Source organism: Ipomoea nil, unplaced genomic scaffold (assembly GCF_001879475.1).
Source record: "Ipomoea nil cultivar Tokyo-kokei standard unplaced genomic scaffold, Asagao_1.1 scaffold2791, whole genome shotgun sequence".
NCBI lineage: Eukaryota > Viridiplantae > Streptophyta > Magnoliopsida > Solanales > Convolvulaceae > Ipomoea > Ipomoea nil.
The window spans coordinates 2,264,626-2,282,974 of NW_017619219.1; the positions used below are offsets into that span (position 1 = coordinate 2,264,626).

The following is an 18,349-nucleotide window of genomic DNA, read 5'->3' on the forward strand; positions in this document are numbered from 1 at the left end:
TTTACCCCTTCATTATTCTCATCCACTACCTCATTTATTATTACATAAAGACATTTCAGTCATTGTATCACTTATTCCCTTTCAATTCCTTGTAATCCTATTCATGCATACCAAAAACTACTGTAATTTAAACTCTTACTTTATTCACACTTTATTCTTTTCTCACTGAATTACAAATCCTTTCCCGCTTAATTTCTTCCTTCCAACCAAACGCCCTGTAGCGTTTGTGTTGTGGCATGGCCAGTGGGCAACGTAAACACCTCGTCTGGAATGACTCCATGCATGTGGAGATAGACGATCTAACATTCGGCGTTAACAAAAGTTACAGGCTCGATCTCAAATTGATTTGGGCGTAGTGTACTGTGGGTTCATGTTCTCCGTCTTTTATTTCTGGCTCTCCCTAACTCCTTGAGTGGATTGAGAATTGTATGTTAATATTATGTTCAATCAAAGTATGAATTCCCTCTAACCAGGGATGGAGCCAGGATTTGTTGGCGCGAGGCGCCAATTACAATTAAACTAACTAAAAAGAAAAATAATTATAATTACACCGAGATTAAAGTAGTAAAATTTGGAAGATTGGTAGCAAAATAATATTTTATTATTATTATAATAAGTATCATTGCAATATATTTCATTTATACAAATTAAAAAGTTAACTAGTAGTTGCACCCGTGCGATGCACGGCCATGTTATTATGGTGAAATATATTAAAAAGTGTTTTATTCATGATATATGTTTAATAAGGTTATAGACGTCACAAATACACAAAATATAATATTTTATTGATAAATAAATAAAACAATTACAAATTATTAAAGATTTCTTTATAAACTACATTTTGGGTCTTGTTTATAAGATCTCTAGATTCCCCACAAATTAAGACCTTAAGACCATCCGGATTACTGACGCGAGATACTGCAACATATAATTGGCCATGATTAAAAACAGGTTTTTTCAATAACAAACCAACATGTGAAAGTGTCTGACCTTGACTTTTGTTGATTGTCATTGCATATGATAACATAAGTGGGAATTGCTTTCTTTGAAACTTGAATGGAAGTCTTGGGTATGAAGGAGTCAAAGATAGCCTTGGTATCAGAACCTTTGTACCTGCGTTATTGCCAGCTATGATTTTCCCCTCAATAACATGATTTCCCAATTGTGTTACTATTAACCTTGTACCATTGCACAACCCCATCGAGTGATCTATATTTCTCAACAGCATAACTGGAGTTCCCATTTTTAGCGTTAAAGAGTGGTTTGGTACACCTGAGCACCTCAAGCTATTTAAAAATTCTGTTGTGTGTACCTGAGATTGCATATCAAAGTTTGCCTCAGCCTTGCAAACAGAATCACAACTCAAATATGTCCTTGATGCAGCTTGATTAATACCATTCATGTATTCATTGACCTCGTCAACAACATCTAATGTTGGAGCTAATATAGCTCTATTCTCTAATTGTGTTTCATCCATGTTCCCAGAACGGTATTCAGGGAATGTGCTTTCAACAATTTGTTTGATAGGATCAACCTCATTTTCTAATACAATGGAATACGGCATTATTGTATTGCAATCAACATCGTTGTCTTCACCAAGATTACCATCACCTAAATCCGCAATCCACTTGGCAAAACTATCTAACTTCTCAACATCGTCTTCATTAGTAACACCTCGCAATCTTAAATTCTTCGTTAGACGAAGAACTTCACAATTATTCCACAAGTAAGATGAATTAATGCTGGCTTGTATTATATCTTGTCTAGTACCTTTCAGAATAACGGGTAGAATTTGTCTAAAGTCTCCACCCAACACCACTGTTTTCCCTCCAAATGTCATTGTTGAGCTCCTTGAATTCTTGAAACGCATTAAATCTCTCATTGTGCGATCCAATGTTTCAAAGCAATGTTTGTGCATCATCGGAGCTTCATCCCAAATTATTAATTTGGATTTGATTATCAATTCAGCAAGTGGACTGCCTTGCTTGATGTTGCAAGTGGAGTCTTCATTAACACCAAGCGGTATCGCAAACCTGGAGTGTGCAGTCCTACCTCCAGGTAGCAGCAACGAAGCTATACCGCTTGATGCTACGTTTAGAACGACCTCGCCTTTGGATCGTAAAGCTGCTGAAATTGTCTTCCACAAAAATGTTTTTCCTGTTCCACCGTAACCATATACGAAATACATTCCACCTTTCTTAGTTTCAACATCTCCCATCACCTTATTGTATATGAGTAGCTGTTCATCAGTTAGTTTCGGATGCAACGAATTATGTTGATGCATTAGAGCTTCCCTGTCATATGACATTTCCTCTAACAACAACCTGTTACCACAAAACCAATCATTGTTTCCATCTGACATTGGCATAGGTGGGTAATCTGATAGAGATTTGTTCCAAGCATTCAACAATTTCTCCATTTCAAGCAGCGCAAAATTCTTTTTTTGAGATTCATTCATATTTAAATCTACAAAATAAAAAACAAATGTAAGATGTAATGCTTTTAAACACAGATTTTAATAATAATATTAAAATAAATTATACCTGAGACTGAGAGGTTCCTTCTATAAATATATTCAGCATCATCTGATAAGTATTGCCAAACCATCTCCCAAACATTTTCTGGTTTGGACATCGAACTGGATGTTAAAAAGGTAACAAACAACTTTCGTAGTGAACCTTGCTAACGACCAAGTTGTTGCCTCAGTGATTGCATCAATATACTCTTTATCATCTTCGATTAATCCGCGGGCATAACACGCATCTCTAAATGAATTGTATTGAACACCATCGACCTTTTTAATCTCATCAAATGAAGTCGGTCCACGAACTATATTAAGTAAACACCTAAGATAAAAGATCTCACCAATATTTGGTGGCACATAAAAGATTCGCCCAATTGCCCAATTTCTTTGCCTAGGTTGCCATTCTCTTTTATCATTCTTCCAAACAAATTTGGTTGGCATTTGTGAATAAGTCAACTGCCTCCCTGCTGCGTACTTTTTATTAGCCTCAAACCAGGCAGTAAACATGCTTTGAGCTACTGTTGGTCGATTTACCACATCATCGACCAAATCGTCGTCATGAAATATTATTGATTGCTCATTGGGAAGATGGAAACTCAACCGCTCAACAGATGGGTTCCTAAATTGTATGTCAAACCCAAAAATCCTCCACGCAGCCTCAGGGGGTGAAATATTTCTACAGTCATAGTACATCTTGATTTCATCTACAATTTTCCCAGTAGATTCTTCCACCCCACTGTTGTAGAATTCAGCTGTGACCCTATCATTCCCTTTGTTGACGTACTTGAATAAGTACTTTATTGATCTAGATTGGTTGCACCACTCCACATTAATATGAGCCTTGTACTTCATAAGCAAATGTCTATTGTGTGGCACAACATATCTACTATCAAGGTCAATCCCATTCTTCCGTATTGTACGACCATTATCTCGACGCCGATAGATTGGATATCCATCAAAATCCACTGTTGAGTTTTCAACAAATTTTTTGGGGAAGAATTTAGAGCAAATACCATTTATCATGCAAGGTGAGTTCTTCCTCGCTGCACCACATGGACTGTGAATCATAAATTCTTCTACAGCTTTATAATACTCAGGGTCGCACAATTGACTTGGAATCTCAGCAGATATGATCATGTCAATATCTTTAGGATTAGGGTAAGAGTTACTCTTGCTCAAGAAGATCAAAATGTGAGCATGTGGCAATCCCTTTTTCTGGAATTCAATGGTGTAAATTACTGCAAATACGGAGATGGTGAAATTAGACCCCCAAAAAATTGTCAATTATTTTAAGTATACGTAACAATTAAATATATTCGGTAATATTTATAAAATCACATAAATTACCTGCATCCACAAGTCCAAAAATCTTCTCCTTCTTAATGTCTTTTATGAGTGCATTTAATTTCATTTTAAACACACGGCATACTATATCTGGCCTATCTTCAGCTTTGAGTTTCCTTGGTTGTAAAATCTTTCAATCTCAGGCCACTTAGGATTACACGTGAATGTAATAAATAGACTTGGATACCTGATCCATCTACAATTCGACATTGCATCTTGGTAATTTTGCACCATATATCTTGCACCTCCTGTAAAACTCGATGGCAAAATAATGCGCTTTCCTTGGGAAGTAGGATCTACCTCACCACGTGTTAACGCATCTATCAAACATTTGTATGATTCACACCGAAGTGACTTTTGATGACACCTAATATACACCAAGCGTCCTGATTCTATCATGGTATAAGCATCAACTAAATATTGTTGAAACAATTGTCTAGCATATAGCAATGTTGACATTTCATTGAACCTATCTTGCAAACGGAATGAAAAATACTCTCTTGGGTTAAGTTTACTCCGTGAATTTGAACTCCGGCCTTCAACATTATTAAACTGTATATCGTCTCTGTATCCGTCTTCACCATAAGGAAATAGTAGTGGGTACTGCAGTGGGAAATATGCTGGATTTAATTCAGTTATTCTTTGAAAATGACCAGCTTTAGACTCCACCAATATATATCTTTCTCCCATGTTTGGATCTAAATCACCAACAATCAATGCCGCCACCTCCCCAACCTGTGGCAAGTTATATGTCCTTGCATCCTTGCTCCTTTTACCAATGAGTTTGATTTTAATATCAGCTCTATGATTACTTTCCATCTCTGTTTTGGCCATCCTAAAACTCTTGACCAAAACATTATTTTCATCCAGTGCATCCTTAATGTCTTTCACAATTTCACGATGCATTGTATTTGTTGACTCATCTACCCTGTTTGAAAGAAACAAACACATACAATTTCATAATGTATTTTATATAAAAAATTATGTTCATTTCTTTAAATTAAAGAAGCGTACATAACTTACCCAAGTACAATTAGATGATTTTCTATCTCATTTTGAGTATCATAAATATATAATTGAGCAAACTTTGGTCTTTCACCAGATTGTGGTAGTAAACTACCCATTAAGTGGAAGTTTTGACCATGTAACCTGAAAGTCGGGGGTGCACTACCATTGTTGACAGTCCTGTCAATTTTTCCACCCATGGAAGTAAAGCAAAACATATTGTTGAAGGACCGAATGTTCTTCAAGAAATGGGTACTCTTTTGATCCTGGTTAAAGAACAACTGCCTGATTGCCATAGGTGGAATATTCGGATGCGACAACTTTATCTTGCCATGACTGCAGCATAGAGAATATTTCGGATTTCGAACACCGCTAGATTTGTTAACTCGCTCCTCTAACCAAAACATAGCTCCACAGTGATCGCACGAGTACGTTTGATCACCAAGATCACTGTAATAATCTACCAAAAAAATAAATGTTATTACTATGTTTAGATAATAAAGGTTTTTAATCGTATCTATACTCACCATCTCCATTTGTAGAGTTTGATGGTGTATCATGGACAACACTATTAAATGCTGACATCAAACCACGTTGCATTGAAACCTTTGGTGATGAGGTATTGTAATCAACAACGCACGATCTTGTTGTTTGAACTATAAGATGAAAAGAAATGTTAAATTTCATAAAGCAATTTATAATAATTGACTTTTTAAAAAGAATTAAATTCATCTAGAAACTTTACCATTTGTTAGAATATGCAAAGGCCCTCGACTTTCATTGGACACCATAGGGGTACTTTCGAGCACGTTAGATTGGGATGTCATTGATTGAGTAATATTTTGTAAAACTATAAAAAAAAATTGTTTTAAATCTCAAATAAAAATTCAAAATATAGTATATTAAATGCTTAAAGATATATAATTTATTGTAGAAAATTGTTTAGAAAGACCTCTAATTTGTCCGCTGGCAAAACGCTTTTTAGTTTGAGATGTTGAATTAACACATGTAAGTTGAGATCTATCACTTGACGTTTGTATTGCAACTGAACACTCTAAACAACAAAATTACAAAAATCACACATTAATATATATAATAAATAATTAAAATAAAATGTACTATACGATACTACCGACATTGCATTTAAAATGAAAGCACTAACCATCAATAAAAGTTACATTCGGTGTGTTGAATGTTGCATTTTCTGTCCAATAAGACAATATATTAAAGAATTACTACTAAAGCAATGCATACAGATTACATGTGTTACATTAAATAAACTAAATTACCGCAAAAATAAAAGGGTTATATATGTAACAGCCCTAATTCAAATATTCTAAACACAAAACGTAACATTTTCATGACAAATCTATAGATATATAACGTCCCATACCATTGTATACGTTGAAAGATTGTCTTGAAAGACCTCCACACTGTGTCCCAGTCAGACGGCTCTTATTTTGAGGTGTTGCATTGACACATGTAAGCTGAGATCTACCACTTGACAATTCTACTGCAATTGAACACTCTAAACAAAAAAATTCCAAAATGCTAACATTAATATACGAAGATAATATAAATACTTTAAATTAAATGTACTATACCATAGCCCCGACATTGCAATTAGAAAGAAAGTAATTACCACCAATCGCAATTCGTTTCGGCGTGTTGAATGTTCCAATTTCCGTACCATCATTTTCTGACATAAAAACAATAAATATCTTATAACCAAAAAAATAAATAAGTAGTAATATAATTATTGATGTAGACATAGTTAATCCAATGATTATATAAAATATATTATTTATAAACTATTTTAGTACAAAAATTAAAATATATATGTTTATTTAACAAAATTGATTTAACAAAAATTACAATAAAATATTATCTTTTAAATACAATAAACACAATACATAAGATTGATTTAACAAAAATGAATATCGTACTATATAAAGAAGCATATGTACATAATAAGCATATTAAAATAATATATTCCACTACCTAAATAGAATTTAACCATAAATAAGAATTCTCTCTCTCTCTCTCTCTCTATATATATATATATATATATATATATATATATATATATATATATATATGTATATATATATATATATATATATGTATATATATATATATATATATATATATGTATATATATATGTATATATATACATATATATATATATATATATATATATATATATATATATATACCAAAAAAATAAAAAAATAAAAAGGATCGAAGTGTCCACTCCCACTGTCTACGCATTGTCTTCTCTCTACGATGTCATCACTCTGTCTATCTCTCGCTATCTCTCTCTATCTATCGATCTAATCCAGATATTTTAGATGTTAATGGCGTCTGAAATTGAAATCGCCTTTATAAACGAAACTCCTTCTTGATTAGATCGCAGCCTATACTGTGATTGGGTTCAAGTGAGATATGGAATTGGGCGAAACCCTAGATCTACTGAGATGCTTGGTTGTTTCTACAGATGCAACCTAGAGAAACCCTCAATCTGTATTACATAGCTATGGATGTACGCAGCCGGGCTAATTTACAATTGCGTCAACCTTCGCAGTAGGGTTTCTTTTCATGGAGCTAAACAATCGAATGTAGGTAAGTATTTTTCGTACACAAACTTAATTAACCTTTACTATTTTTGCCCAAAAAATCTAGATGTAAATCGATTTTCAATTCGAATTATGTATGCTAAACTATATGTCTGTATAGGTAGGGTTGAATTACATGTGTTACATTAAATAAACTAAATTACCGCAAAAATAAAAGGGTTATATATGTAACAGCCCTAATTCAAATACTCTAAACACAAAACGTAACATTTTCATGACAAATCTATAGATATATAACGTCTCATACCATTGTATACGTTGAAAGATTGTTTTGAAAGACCTCCACACTGTGTCCCAGTCAGACGGCTCTTATTTTGAGGTGTTGCATTGACACATGTAAGCTGAGATCTACCACTTGACAATTCTACTGCAATTGAACACTCTAAACAAAAAAATTCCAAAATGCTAACATTAATATACGAAGATAATATAAATACTTTAAATTAAATGTACTATACCATAGCCCTGACATTGCAATTAGAAAGAAAGTAATTACCACCAATCGCAATTCGTTTCGGCGTGTTGAATGTTCCAATTTCCGTACCATCATTTTCTGACATAAAAACAATAAATATCTTATAACCAAAAAAATAAATAAGTAGTAATATAATTATTGATGTAGACATAGTTAATCCAATGATTATATAAAATATATTATTTATAAACTATTTTAGTACAAAAATTAAAATATATATGTTTATTTAACAAAATTGATTTAACAAAATTACAATAAAATATTATCTTTTAAATACAATAAACACAATACATAAGATTGATTTAACAAAAATGAATATCGTACTATATAAAGAAGCATATGTACATAATAAGCATATTAAAATAATATATTCCACTACCTAAATAGAATTTAACCATAAATAAGAATTCTCTCTCTCTCTCTCTCTCTCTCTCTATATATATATATATATATATATATATATATATATATATATATATATATATATATATATATATATATATATATATGTACATATATATATATGTACATATATATATATATATATATATATATATATATATATACCAAAAAAATAAAAAAAATAAAAAGGATCGAAGTGTCCAGAAGTCTCACTTCTGGACACCATCCGATCATCACTCCCACTGTCTACGCATTGTCTTCTCTCTATGATGTCATCACTCTGTCTATCTCTCGCTATCTCTCTCTCTATCTATCGATCTAATCCAGATATTTTAGACGTTAATGGCGTCTGAAATTGAAATCGCCTTTATAAACGAAACTCCTTCTTGATTAGATCGCAGCCTATACTGTGATTGGGTTCAAGTGAGAGATGGAATTGGGCGAAACCCTAGATCTACTGAGATGCTTGGTTGTTTCTACAGATGCAACCTAGAGAAACCCTCGATCTGTATTACATAGCTATGGATGTACGCAGTCGGGCTAATTTACAATTGCGTCAACCTTCGCATTAGGGTTTCTTTTCATGGAGCTAAACAATCGAATGTAGGTAAGTATTTTTCGTACACAAACTTAATTAATCTTTACTATTTTTGCCCAAAAAATCTAGATGTAAATCGATTTTCAATTCGAATTATGTATGCTAAACTGTATGTCTGTATAGGTAGGGTTTTAACCTAGGTGAATTTGTCTAAACTCTACACTTGATTGATTTTAATTTGCAGTCTCTAATATGTAGCTTTCCTATAATTGATGATAAATAATTCTTTTTAACTTACCCCTAATATATGGTTATCCTTGTTCGACTGATTCGTAATTGCATGATAAAAAAAGTTCAATATGAATAGGAGAATAAAATCTTTTCTTGATTCGGAAACTGTGACAGTAATAGAAGTTTTGATGAATGTTGATCAGTTGCGTACCTTTATTTGAAATTGTATCCTTCCTTTTGGAGCCGATGACAGTTGATTTAGTTAACTTCCTCATTGATTTGAACTGCTTAATGTTTGGTAAGTGTTTTTCTGACAGTAGTGAGTTTAGTTTAAAATGAATGGTGTACTCTGCATTTAAATGTGAATATCTGAGTGTATGTGAGTGTAAAACATTAAAGAAAAATGAAATTCCCTAGAATTTTGTTGTTCCTTTATTAATGATTACTTCTATTGGGAAGCAGAAAAGACACATATTGAAAAGATAGGATTTATTCCCTGCATTAATCCTGCCATATGTTGAAATTAAGTTTTGATTCCAATAATCACCTAATTAGTATATGTGTATTTTGTTTTACAATTTCAGATCCAATTGTCTTTTTGAATCTCAGTTTAATTTTCTTATTATTTTCTGTTTTTGAATAGACTTCATTTCTGTTTTAATTAATTTACTCAGAATCTAACATTTGTTTTCAAGGAAATGGCACATGATGATATGAATTTATGGTGCCATTAGATTTCAGAGTTTCCATTACCATTAAGTGTACTATTAAACCTTTTGGAGAGGAAAAAAGTTCAGTATTGAATTTCACTACTGCCAAAGACCACAAATGAAGGCGTTATGGTGTACACACTTACGGGGCTAACCTTGTTGTCCAGATTTCACAATCTTGATGGGAATTTCCATTAGTAGTTTACAATCTGCTTATCTAACCTCTGTAATTTATAAACTATCTGTCGCTTTGCATCAAATAAATGGTGCAACCTGTGTAATTTGAGAACAGATCATTTTTAGTCCCTAAATCATTAGAGGAAAATAATTACTGTGTATCTCGTAGTTTTCATTCTATTTCTTTAGTGTTATACATCTGATAACTATAACTTTGAGTTCAATTTTGATTCTATTTCTTTATTGAAGCTGTTATTCGAGTATTTGATTGAGAATTAGGATTTCCATATCTGAGAAGAGTTTACTTCATATTGTTATCTGATTAAACAGAACTACTTAATCGAGCTGACATGTTGTGTATTCTGACTCAATGGTTTGGTTTGAATATATATACTGTATGTTGGCACAACTGGTATAGACTTTATTTTTTAGTACTTGACTATTTTGATTGGCTAAAATGTTTTAATAAAAATAACTTGACTTTGAAATTTATTTGTAGTCCTTATTTGAAGTTTTTGATAAAGATGTTTTGATAAAGATAACTTGACTTTGAGATGTAGGAAAAAGAATTGGGTTTGAATTGGATTTGCCTTTATAGACGTTTAAATTTGATATTCTAACTGTTTTGTATGATATTATTGGGTTGGTTAAACTTTAAATGTTGGCTGACTTTGTAACTAATGTTACAAAGATTTTGAAGCTCAACAGGTGATATTGAATTGGGTTTGAATTGGATTTGCCTTTATAGGCCTTTGACTATTGTATAATGTCCTGAAAAGATTTTGAAGCTAAACAGGTGATATTGAAGTAAAATATGTGTCTAAGGTACCAAATGGTAATCATAGCTTTATTATTCATTCAATTAAAAGACAAACACAAATGACACAGTACACTTTTGGAACTGATATAAGTACAAATTCCTTTATTTCAGGTGGACTGAAAGTTCAAGGACCACAACATGAGAATTACTATCCCTAAAAGATAAGTACATTATTTAAATCCACTGCCATTAGCCTTCTTTATCATTCTGTTTCTTGTGCATGCTACATGATCTCTGCCTGTTCATACCTGCAATGACTTAGGAATATAGACAAACCATAGTATAAAGCATACAAAAATCATTTATAAGAGTATCATAAGAAAGCACTTATACAAAGTGCCTAATGTCTATGGCATACCTGCAATGAGTTAGAAAAATAGACAAACCATAGTATAAAGCATACAAAAATCATTTTTAACAGTATCATAAGAAAGCACTGCAACAAAGTGCCTAATGTCTATGGCAAACCATCACCAATCACACATAATATGTACTTAGGAGTACATATTATCAAAATCCTGCTTACAAAAACAATTTCCACCCAAATCACCAATATTCGGGAAATCTTTGTCCATCATTTAATCACAGAACAGAACATTAACTTTTCTCCTGTTTAACCAAAACAGTCTTTGTTTTCTTTGCATCTCTACTGGATGAAAATTGATCAAGTAAGTTCCTCTTTGATGACACTGGCTCCAGTGGCTCTTCTTGTTCATCCAGCTTTTGCTTCTTAGCCTGAGTAGGATTGGGACTGCTTGCCTCATCACCCGATTCAGATTCCTGTTATAAATAAGAACCAACAATTAGTTAGACCATTAAGTATCTAGTTTATTCAATCAAGTGACCATTACTTAAATACTTACATCAGACTCTGCATCTTGATCATCTTCATTTAGCATCCTGGATAGCTGATCTTGATCATTACTTAAACAGGGGCAGTAATGATCCACTAAGTCTGAATCATGTGCTATTGCAACCACAGGTATAACTATTGCTTTATTCTTGAAGTGATCATTCTTAGCAGAAATCTTGAAGACCATAGCCTTATTACGGACCTCTTCCATACCAGTTGGGAGAGGAGACCCATCCTGGAAAAAAATAAAAGTGTTTAAATACAAACACTTCCATCAAAAAAAAAAAATACACTCAACAAAACTGTATAGTCATCTTTTTTTTATTTGTTGTCTAAAAAATACCTTACAGTATTTGCTCCTTAGATCAAGTGCAGTCTTTCCAACAATTTCGCAGCACTCCTTGTCCCACAACAGAAAAGGAGCATCAGTGGTCTTATCTCCTACCCTCACAATCAGCCTGTACCTTAGGTTTCCCTCCTGCCATGTTGTGCCACATGATAGGCATTGTAGAGCCCCACTCTTCAAGTGCAATTTTCTAAAGCATCCCTCACTCCTGCATGAATGGTAATACCAATTTGTAGTACTCTCCACAGTAACAATCCTTCCAGGAACCCAGTAGTAGCCTTCCTGTTAGTTCAAATTAAATAAAATAGAAAAATTAGGATTAAAAGATCAAAATAGAATGTTAAGATTAAACTAAGTTACATTGTACCTCGGCTCTTTCATACAGATCATCGATAGTAGTTACTATCATAGGAGATTTTGAACTTTCTGCAGCATTTCCATAGGAAATGTGAGACACAGTTTGCACACTTAGAGGTGGCCTGGTATCAACTTTCAAACTGCAGATTAAAGAAAAAAAAAACAGTGAACATGTTGATCTAGGAAAGTTGCTTCAAAATACAAATTATGTGGAATTACCTGTCTTTAAATTCCTGAAATTCACTGCAAGAGTGATTAAACCATAACTGTGTTGCATTGTAGGAGGATGAAATTCTGAATTCATCTACACATTAGAAACAGAAATTTGTTAAAAAATAATGAATTAGATGTTAATGAATAAGTTATCATGCACTCACTATCAACTTTCTTTGCTCGACAGAGTTGGAGTAAAACAATCAAAGGCCCTTCCACGTGGGTCTTGAAATAATGCATGGCTGTATCAACATGTTGATCCAAAACAGTACACTTAAGACGATTGCCCCTAAAAGTGAGATAAACAGATTGTAAGTAGATAAAATATATTGTACTGAATAAATTTATACTTAGTTGATTGCTTAATGCTATTTTGCTTATAGAATATTTAATTTACTACAGGTGTAACTATCCTACACCTAAAGGTGATATAATTGATGTTTTAAACAGTGGCCTGGTATGTATTTAACATGTTAAAGTCTAGTCTTTTAATAAATTTGAATCTGTCCTACTGGATTTCAGATTTGATGGGGTAAGGACCCCGGCCCAAGAAATAGGGGCCCAAAGGAAATGGTTCGAAGAAGTGGGCCAGCGTCCCAGGAGCCCGAAGAGCAATTGGACCGAGTCCTAGAGTCGACCCAGGCCCAAGCAAGGGGCCCGGTTCAGAACTGCCAAAGAGGAGCCCAGTGGGAGCTTAGGCTGAGACGAGGAGTCGACCAAGGCCCAAGCCCAGGGAAAGACTCGGTCTAAGGAGCCGTTGAGAGCATTGAAGAGGCTCGTTTAAAAGGGAGCCGTTAGGGCATTGAAAGTAGGACTCGGTCAGGCTGTTACAAGCCTGGAAGAGCCGTTGGTCGACCAAGTAATGGCATCCAACGGCTCCATATCTTGATTAGTCTTCAAGTCGGCCATTAAGGGCCTTCAAGTCGGTAGAAGAGGAGCTGCTATATAAAGGCTCCTCCACTCTTGTAAAGGGACGGACGATTGAATACCCGGAGAGGGGAAAATACGAAAGAGATTCCGAGTGCTAGCATTATTTCCAGTATAGGCATACATTTTTACTGAAAGGTGTATTCTCCAGCCGAAGGTTGTGTTGGACCTCCTTGGGCCTGAAAACCCAGAAACCATCACTGGCACCGTCTGTGGGGTTCGAACTAAGAGTCACGTATCCTCCTGAGTGAGGCGAGTCCACGAAACGACAACGAGAGTGTCAGTCGAATTAGAAAAGCTTCCGACATGGTGGGAAGTGAGGAACAATCAAGCCGTCACGACAATGGACGGGAGGCAGACCTGAGAAGCCAGCTGAATCGAAGAAACACCCAGAGCCGGGAAAATGAGACAACACCGCCGCCGACACCACCGATAAACCAACAGTTGCCCCAAGTGCTGCTCACCCCAGAGCAGCTACGTGCAATCGGGCATGCCTGCGCCGAAGCAAGACTGGGAGTGAGAAAACAGTCTGTCACTCGCCAGCCACAACGCGATTCACAGCCGCCCCATAGGCCCGATAACCGGCAACAGAACCGACGGGCCGAAAGCCAACCGGTACAGTCCATTCATTCTCGGCTGGGTCCCAGCGTCAGGCGGCGGTCGGCAAGAGAACGATTGGGTCGGAAGGAACCCAGTCGTGCCCCGTTAGCTGCTCGCGATCGGCAGGCTGCACGAGAGAGGAACCGTACCAAAAGAACCAGGACTGAGACTCGCCGCGTGGAGCAACCCCCCCGCAACCACGACCAACCGGCCGAGTCTGAAGTCGGTGAGAGCACGGAATCCACGGGAAATCACACTCGGGAGAGGGTCGAAGTGGCGAATTTAGTCCAAGAAGTGCGAAATCTGAAAGAACAGATGGAGGGGAAAGCCAAATCCCCAGGACGTATGTTATTGACCGCCTTACCCTTCTCGGACGAGGTTATGGATTTTAAGATACCGGGTGATTTCAAGTTCCCGGAGCAGGCCACGTTTGATGGAACCGGTGATCCCCGAGAGCATTTGCTGAGCTATCAGGCTAAGATGCAGGTTTTGGGGGTACGAGATCCGGTCATGTGCCGCGCTTTCTTACCCACGTTGAAAGGATCAGCACAAAGGTGGCTAGTGGCGCAGCCCTCGGGGTCGATTCACAGCTTTGAAGAGCTGGCAGACCGCTTCATGAGCCACTATGCCGCTAATATCAAACCACAAAAGGACCTAACGCACTTGGGCGACATTCATCAGGATGAAGGCGAGTCCTTGAAAACCTATCTGGCCCGCTGGCAGAAAGAAATCCAGTCCATAGAAGAGGTCGAGGACCAGACAGCGCTCACCTTCTTCATCGAGTCCTTGCGGTCCGGCCAGCTATACCGAGACCTGAGGGACAATCACCCGGCCACCTACGCAGAAGCCATTCATATGGCCAACAAGAGGGCCAACACAAAGCAGGCTATGAAGCATAAGCGACAGCGCGAAGTCGGCGGATCCGCCAGCGGGAAGAGGACGCGAGCTGAAACCAAGGAAAGGCGCCCGGACGTAACTCGGCGACCCGAGGTCAGACGACCGTACGACAGACCCGTCCACGCCTATCGACCGGCTCCCGAACGGCTGGTCCACGAGATACAAGTGGTTGCCCTGCCTCCGCCTCCGCCGACCGACGATCGCGCGATGAACGAAGAGACTAGTAAGACCTCTAAGTACTATTGTTATCATAAATCTTATACTCACAGCACGGAGGAATGCTTCTACCTGAAGAAGATCATGGAGGGTATCATTCAGCAAGGAACCCCGCCTCCTAATCAGTGGAGGCAGAGATCGGTCAATCGAGGGGATGAGGATCCCGCCGCCGTTGCCGAAAACAGTCGAGGCAAGCAGCCGGCTCCTGAAGAGGAGGAGGCTCAGTGGCGCCAGAAACCGGTTATCAACATCATAATCGGCGGGCCGGAAGGTGGTGACTCAGCGAACACCAGAAAAGCTTGGGCCCGCCAGCTGTACGTCGGGACGGTGTACGGACGCGAAGAGAACCCTAAAAAGGTGTGCCGAGAGCCCATCGTGTTCATCGACAGATATTTACCAGCCGGAGAAATACCGCATCGAGATGCGTTGGTTATAGCCATGGACATCAATGGCGTTGTCGTTCGACGAATCCTGGTAGACACCGGAAGCAGCGTCAATGTGCTATACCTAGAAACCTTCATCAAAATGGGAATGACTCGAGAACAGCTGAGCCCTGTCAAAACCCCCCTCGCTGGTTTCACAGGGGACTCGGTGGAGGCGGAAGGATCAATCACACTTCCAGTTGAGATTGGCAGCTACCCAGATGTACAGAAACTCAGCATGAAGTTCATTGTGGTGAACCTGGCCTGTTCGCATAACGCTATACTCGGCCAGCCGGGTCTAGAGGATCTAGGGGCTCTGATTTCAATCGAGCATCTTTGTTTAAAATTCTGCACGCCAAACGGAATAGGTACGGTGCGTTGTGACCGAAAAGTCGCCCGCGATTGCTACCTGCAAGCATGCAGAGGGATGGGCAAACGCGAGATGCAGGTCCATGAGATCACCGAGAGGCCCCCAAAAAAGACGATAATACCTCGTCCGGAGCCTGCCGTCGAGTTGGAGGATGTCGAGATCGACTCCGCACAGCCGGACCGACTGGTCCGAATTGGAGTCGGCCTCCCTGAGAAAGTAAAGGAAGAGATTATAAAGGTGCTCCGGGAACACCGGATGGTTTTCGCCTGGGGCCCGGAGGACATGCCTGGCATCGACTGATCGATCATATCGCACAGACTCGCCGTGGATCCCGAGCATCGACCGGTCATACAGAAGAAGCGATACCTGGCCAATGACCAAAGAGAATTTGTGAAGAAGGAAGTGAGCACGCTACTAGCAGTCGGGCACGTCCGCGAGGTTAAGTACCCGGAGTGGTTGGCGAATGTGGTCCTTATACCCAAGCCCCCGGCTTGGCGGATGTGTGTGGACTACACCGACCTTAATAAGGCCTGCCCAAAAGACCCGTTTCCCTTACCTCGGATCGATCAACTGGTCAACAAGACGGCGGGGTTGGCACTGTTGAGCTTTATGGACGCCTTTAGGGGATACCATCAGATATTCATGCACCCGGCAGACGAATAAAAAGACCGCGTTTTTTACGCCGGACGGGGTTTATTGTTACCGAGTCATGCCTTTCGGGCTCAAAAACGCCGGAGCCACATATACCCGAATGGTAGCCCGACTATTCCAGCACCTGCTGGGAAAATCAATGGCCGCGTACGTCGACGACATGCTCGTCAAGAGCCGAGAGGAGAGCAAACACGCCGAAGATCTGGCCGATTGCTTTAAGGTGATGATAAAGTATAACCTCCGGTTGAACCCTAAGAAATGCGCGTTCGCCGTGCAAGGGGGAAAGTTCTTGGGCTACATGGTCACCAAGCGAGGTATCGAGCCTAATCCTGAGAAAGTACAGGCCATCGTCGACATGCAGCCTCCCAGCACTGTAAAAGACCTGCAACGGCTGACCGGCCGATTGGCCGCCCTTAGCCGCTTCCTGAGCAAGGCGGCGGATAGGACCGTGCCTTTCTTCGAAGCCATGAAGAAGAAGGAAGGATTCGCTTGGACCCCGGAGTGCCAGCAGTCGTTTGAGGAATTGAAACAATACCTCTCGACACCCCCGGTATTGTTTACCCCTCAGGTGGGTGAGCCTTTATTTCTGTACTTAGCTGCCTCCTGCAAGGCGGTAGGTACGGTGTTGGTCCGAGAGGAAGAACGAGTTCAGCACCCGGTCTATTACGTAAGCCGCTCCCTGAAGGCTGCCGAGTCAAGGTATACCGCCTTGGAAAAGATTGTATATGCGTTGGTGGTCACCGTGCGCAAGTTGGCACCCTACTTCCAAGCCCACACTGTCCGAGTGCTGACAGACCAACCACTCGGAAGCGTTTTGCGAAACCCATCGTCGTTCGGCCGCCTAGTAAAATGGGTCATAGAGCTAACCCAGTATGGGATTGAGTACCAGCCCCGGCCTTCCATAAAAGGCCAAGCCTTGGCCGACTTCTTGGTCGAATGCACGGCGAGTGAGGAAGAGAAGGAACGCGCCACGGAAAACTGTTTAGGCGAGTGGTGGGAAATGCACGCGGACGGAGCATCAAGTCGACATCACTGTGGAGGTGGTGTCGTACTTATCACTCCTGAAGGATTCCGACTGTATTATGCCTTGAGCTACCTGTTCCAAGCCTCCAACAACGAGGCCGAGTACGAAGCTGTGTTAAACGGCCTCCGACTCGCCAAGGCCCTAGGGGTCGAGAGGTTACGAGTCAAGACTGACTCTAGGTTAGTAGTCGGGCAGATCTCAGGCACATGCGAGGCCAAGAATGCCCGGATGGCTCTATATAGAGAGCGCGCAGTCGAGATGTTAAAAGAGTTCGGAGCCTACGAAATAGAGTATATATCCCGAACGGATAACTTAGAAGCTGACATATTGTCCAAGATTGCCTTGGAGGGAGTACCGGACCACCTGGTAAAAATCTGTCAGAAGGAGGAGCTAAGTCGACCAAGCATTGAAGAAACACCGCTAAGGATCCAGCAAGTGACTGGCGAGGAATGGGACCGAGAAAAAAACCCCGAGATGTTCTGGATAGAGGACATCCGGCGATTCATAGAAAAAGGCGAGTTGCCGGAAGACCCGGGAGTCGCCGCAAGGGTTCGACGAAAGGCCCCCTCCTTCGAAATCACTGATGGGCAATTGTACAAACGATCGTTCA

The 18,349-nt window shown here is 38.9% G+C and overlaps 1 protein-coding gene across 1 annotated transcript; it reads right to left on the bottom strand.

Moving 5' to 3' along the window:
- Positions 1 to 805: 805 nt before the first annotated feature.
- LOC109157627 lies at positions 806 to 13,685 on the bottom strand. The gene is made up of 19 exons (XM_019305479.1): positions 13,622 to 13,685; positions 12,639 to 12,723; positions 12,430 to 12,559; positions 12,060 to 12,344; positions 11,727 to 11,951; positions 11,466 to 11,643; positions 8,007 to 8,063; positions 7,758 to 7,892; positions 6,516 to 6,572; positions 6,267 to 6,401; positions 6,036 to 6,077; positions 5,401 to 5,529; positions 4,892 to 5,333; positions 4,056 to 4,796; positions 3,872 to 3,984; positions 2,724 to 3,762; positions 2,544 to 2,638; positions 1,114 to 2,466; positions 806 to 918 (listed from the first exon to the last, which is right to left on the bottom strand). The coding sequence occupies exons 1-19, from the start codon at positions 13,683 to 13,685 to the stop codon at positions 806 to 808; spliced, it is 5,418 nt and encodes a 1,805-aa protein (XP_019161024.1).
- Positions 13,686 to 18,349: the final 4,664 nt, after the last annotated feature.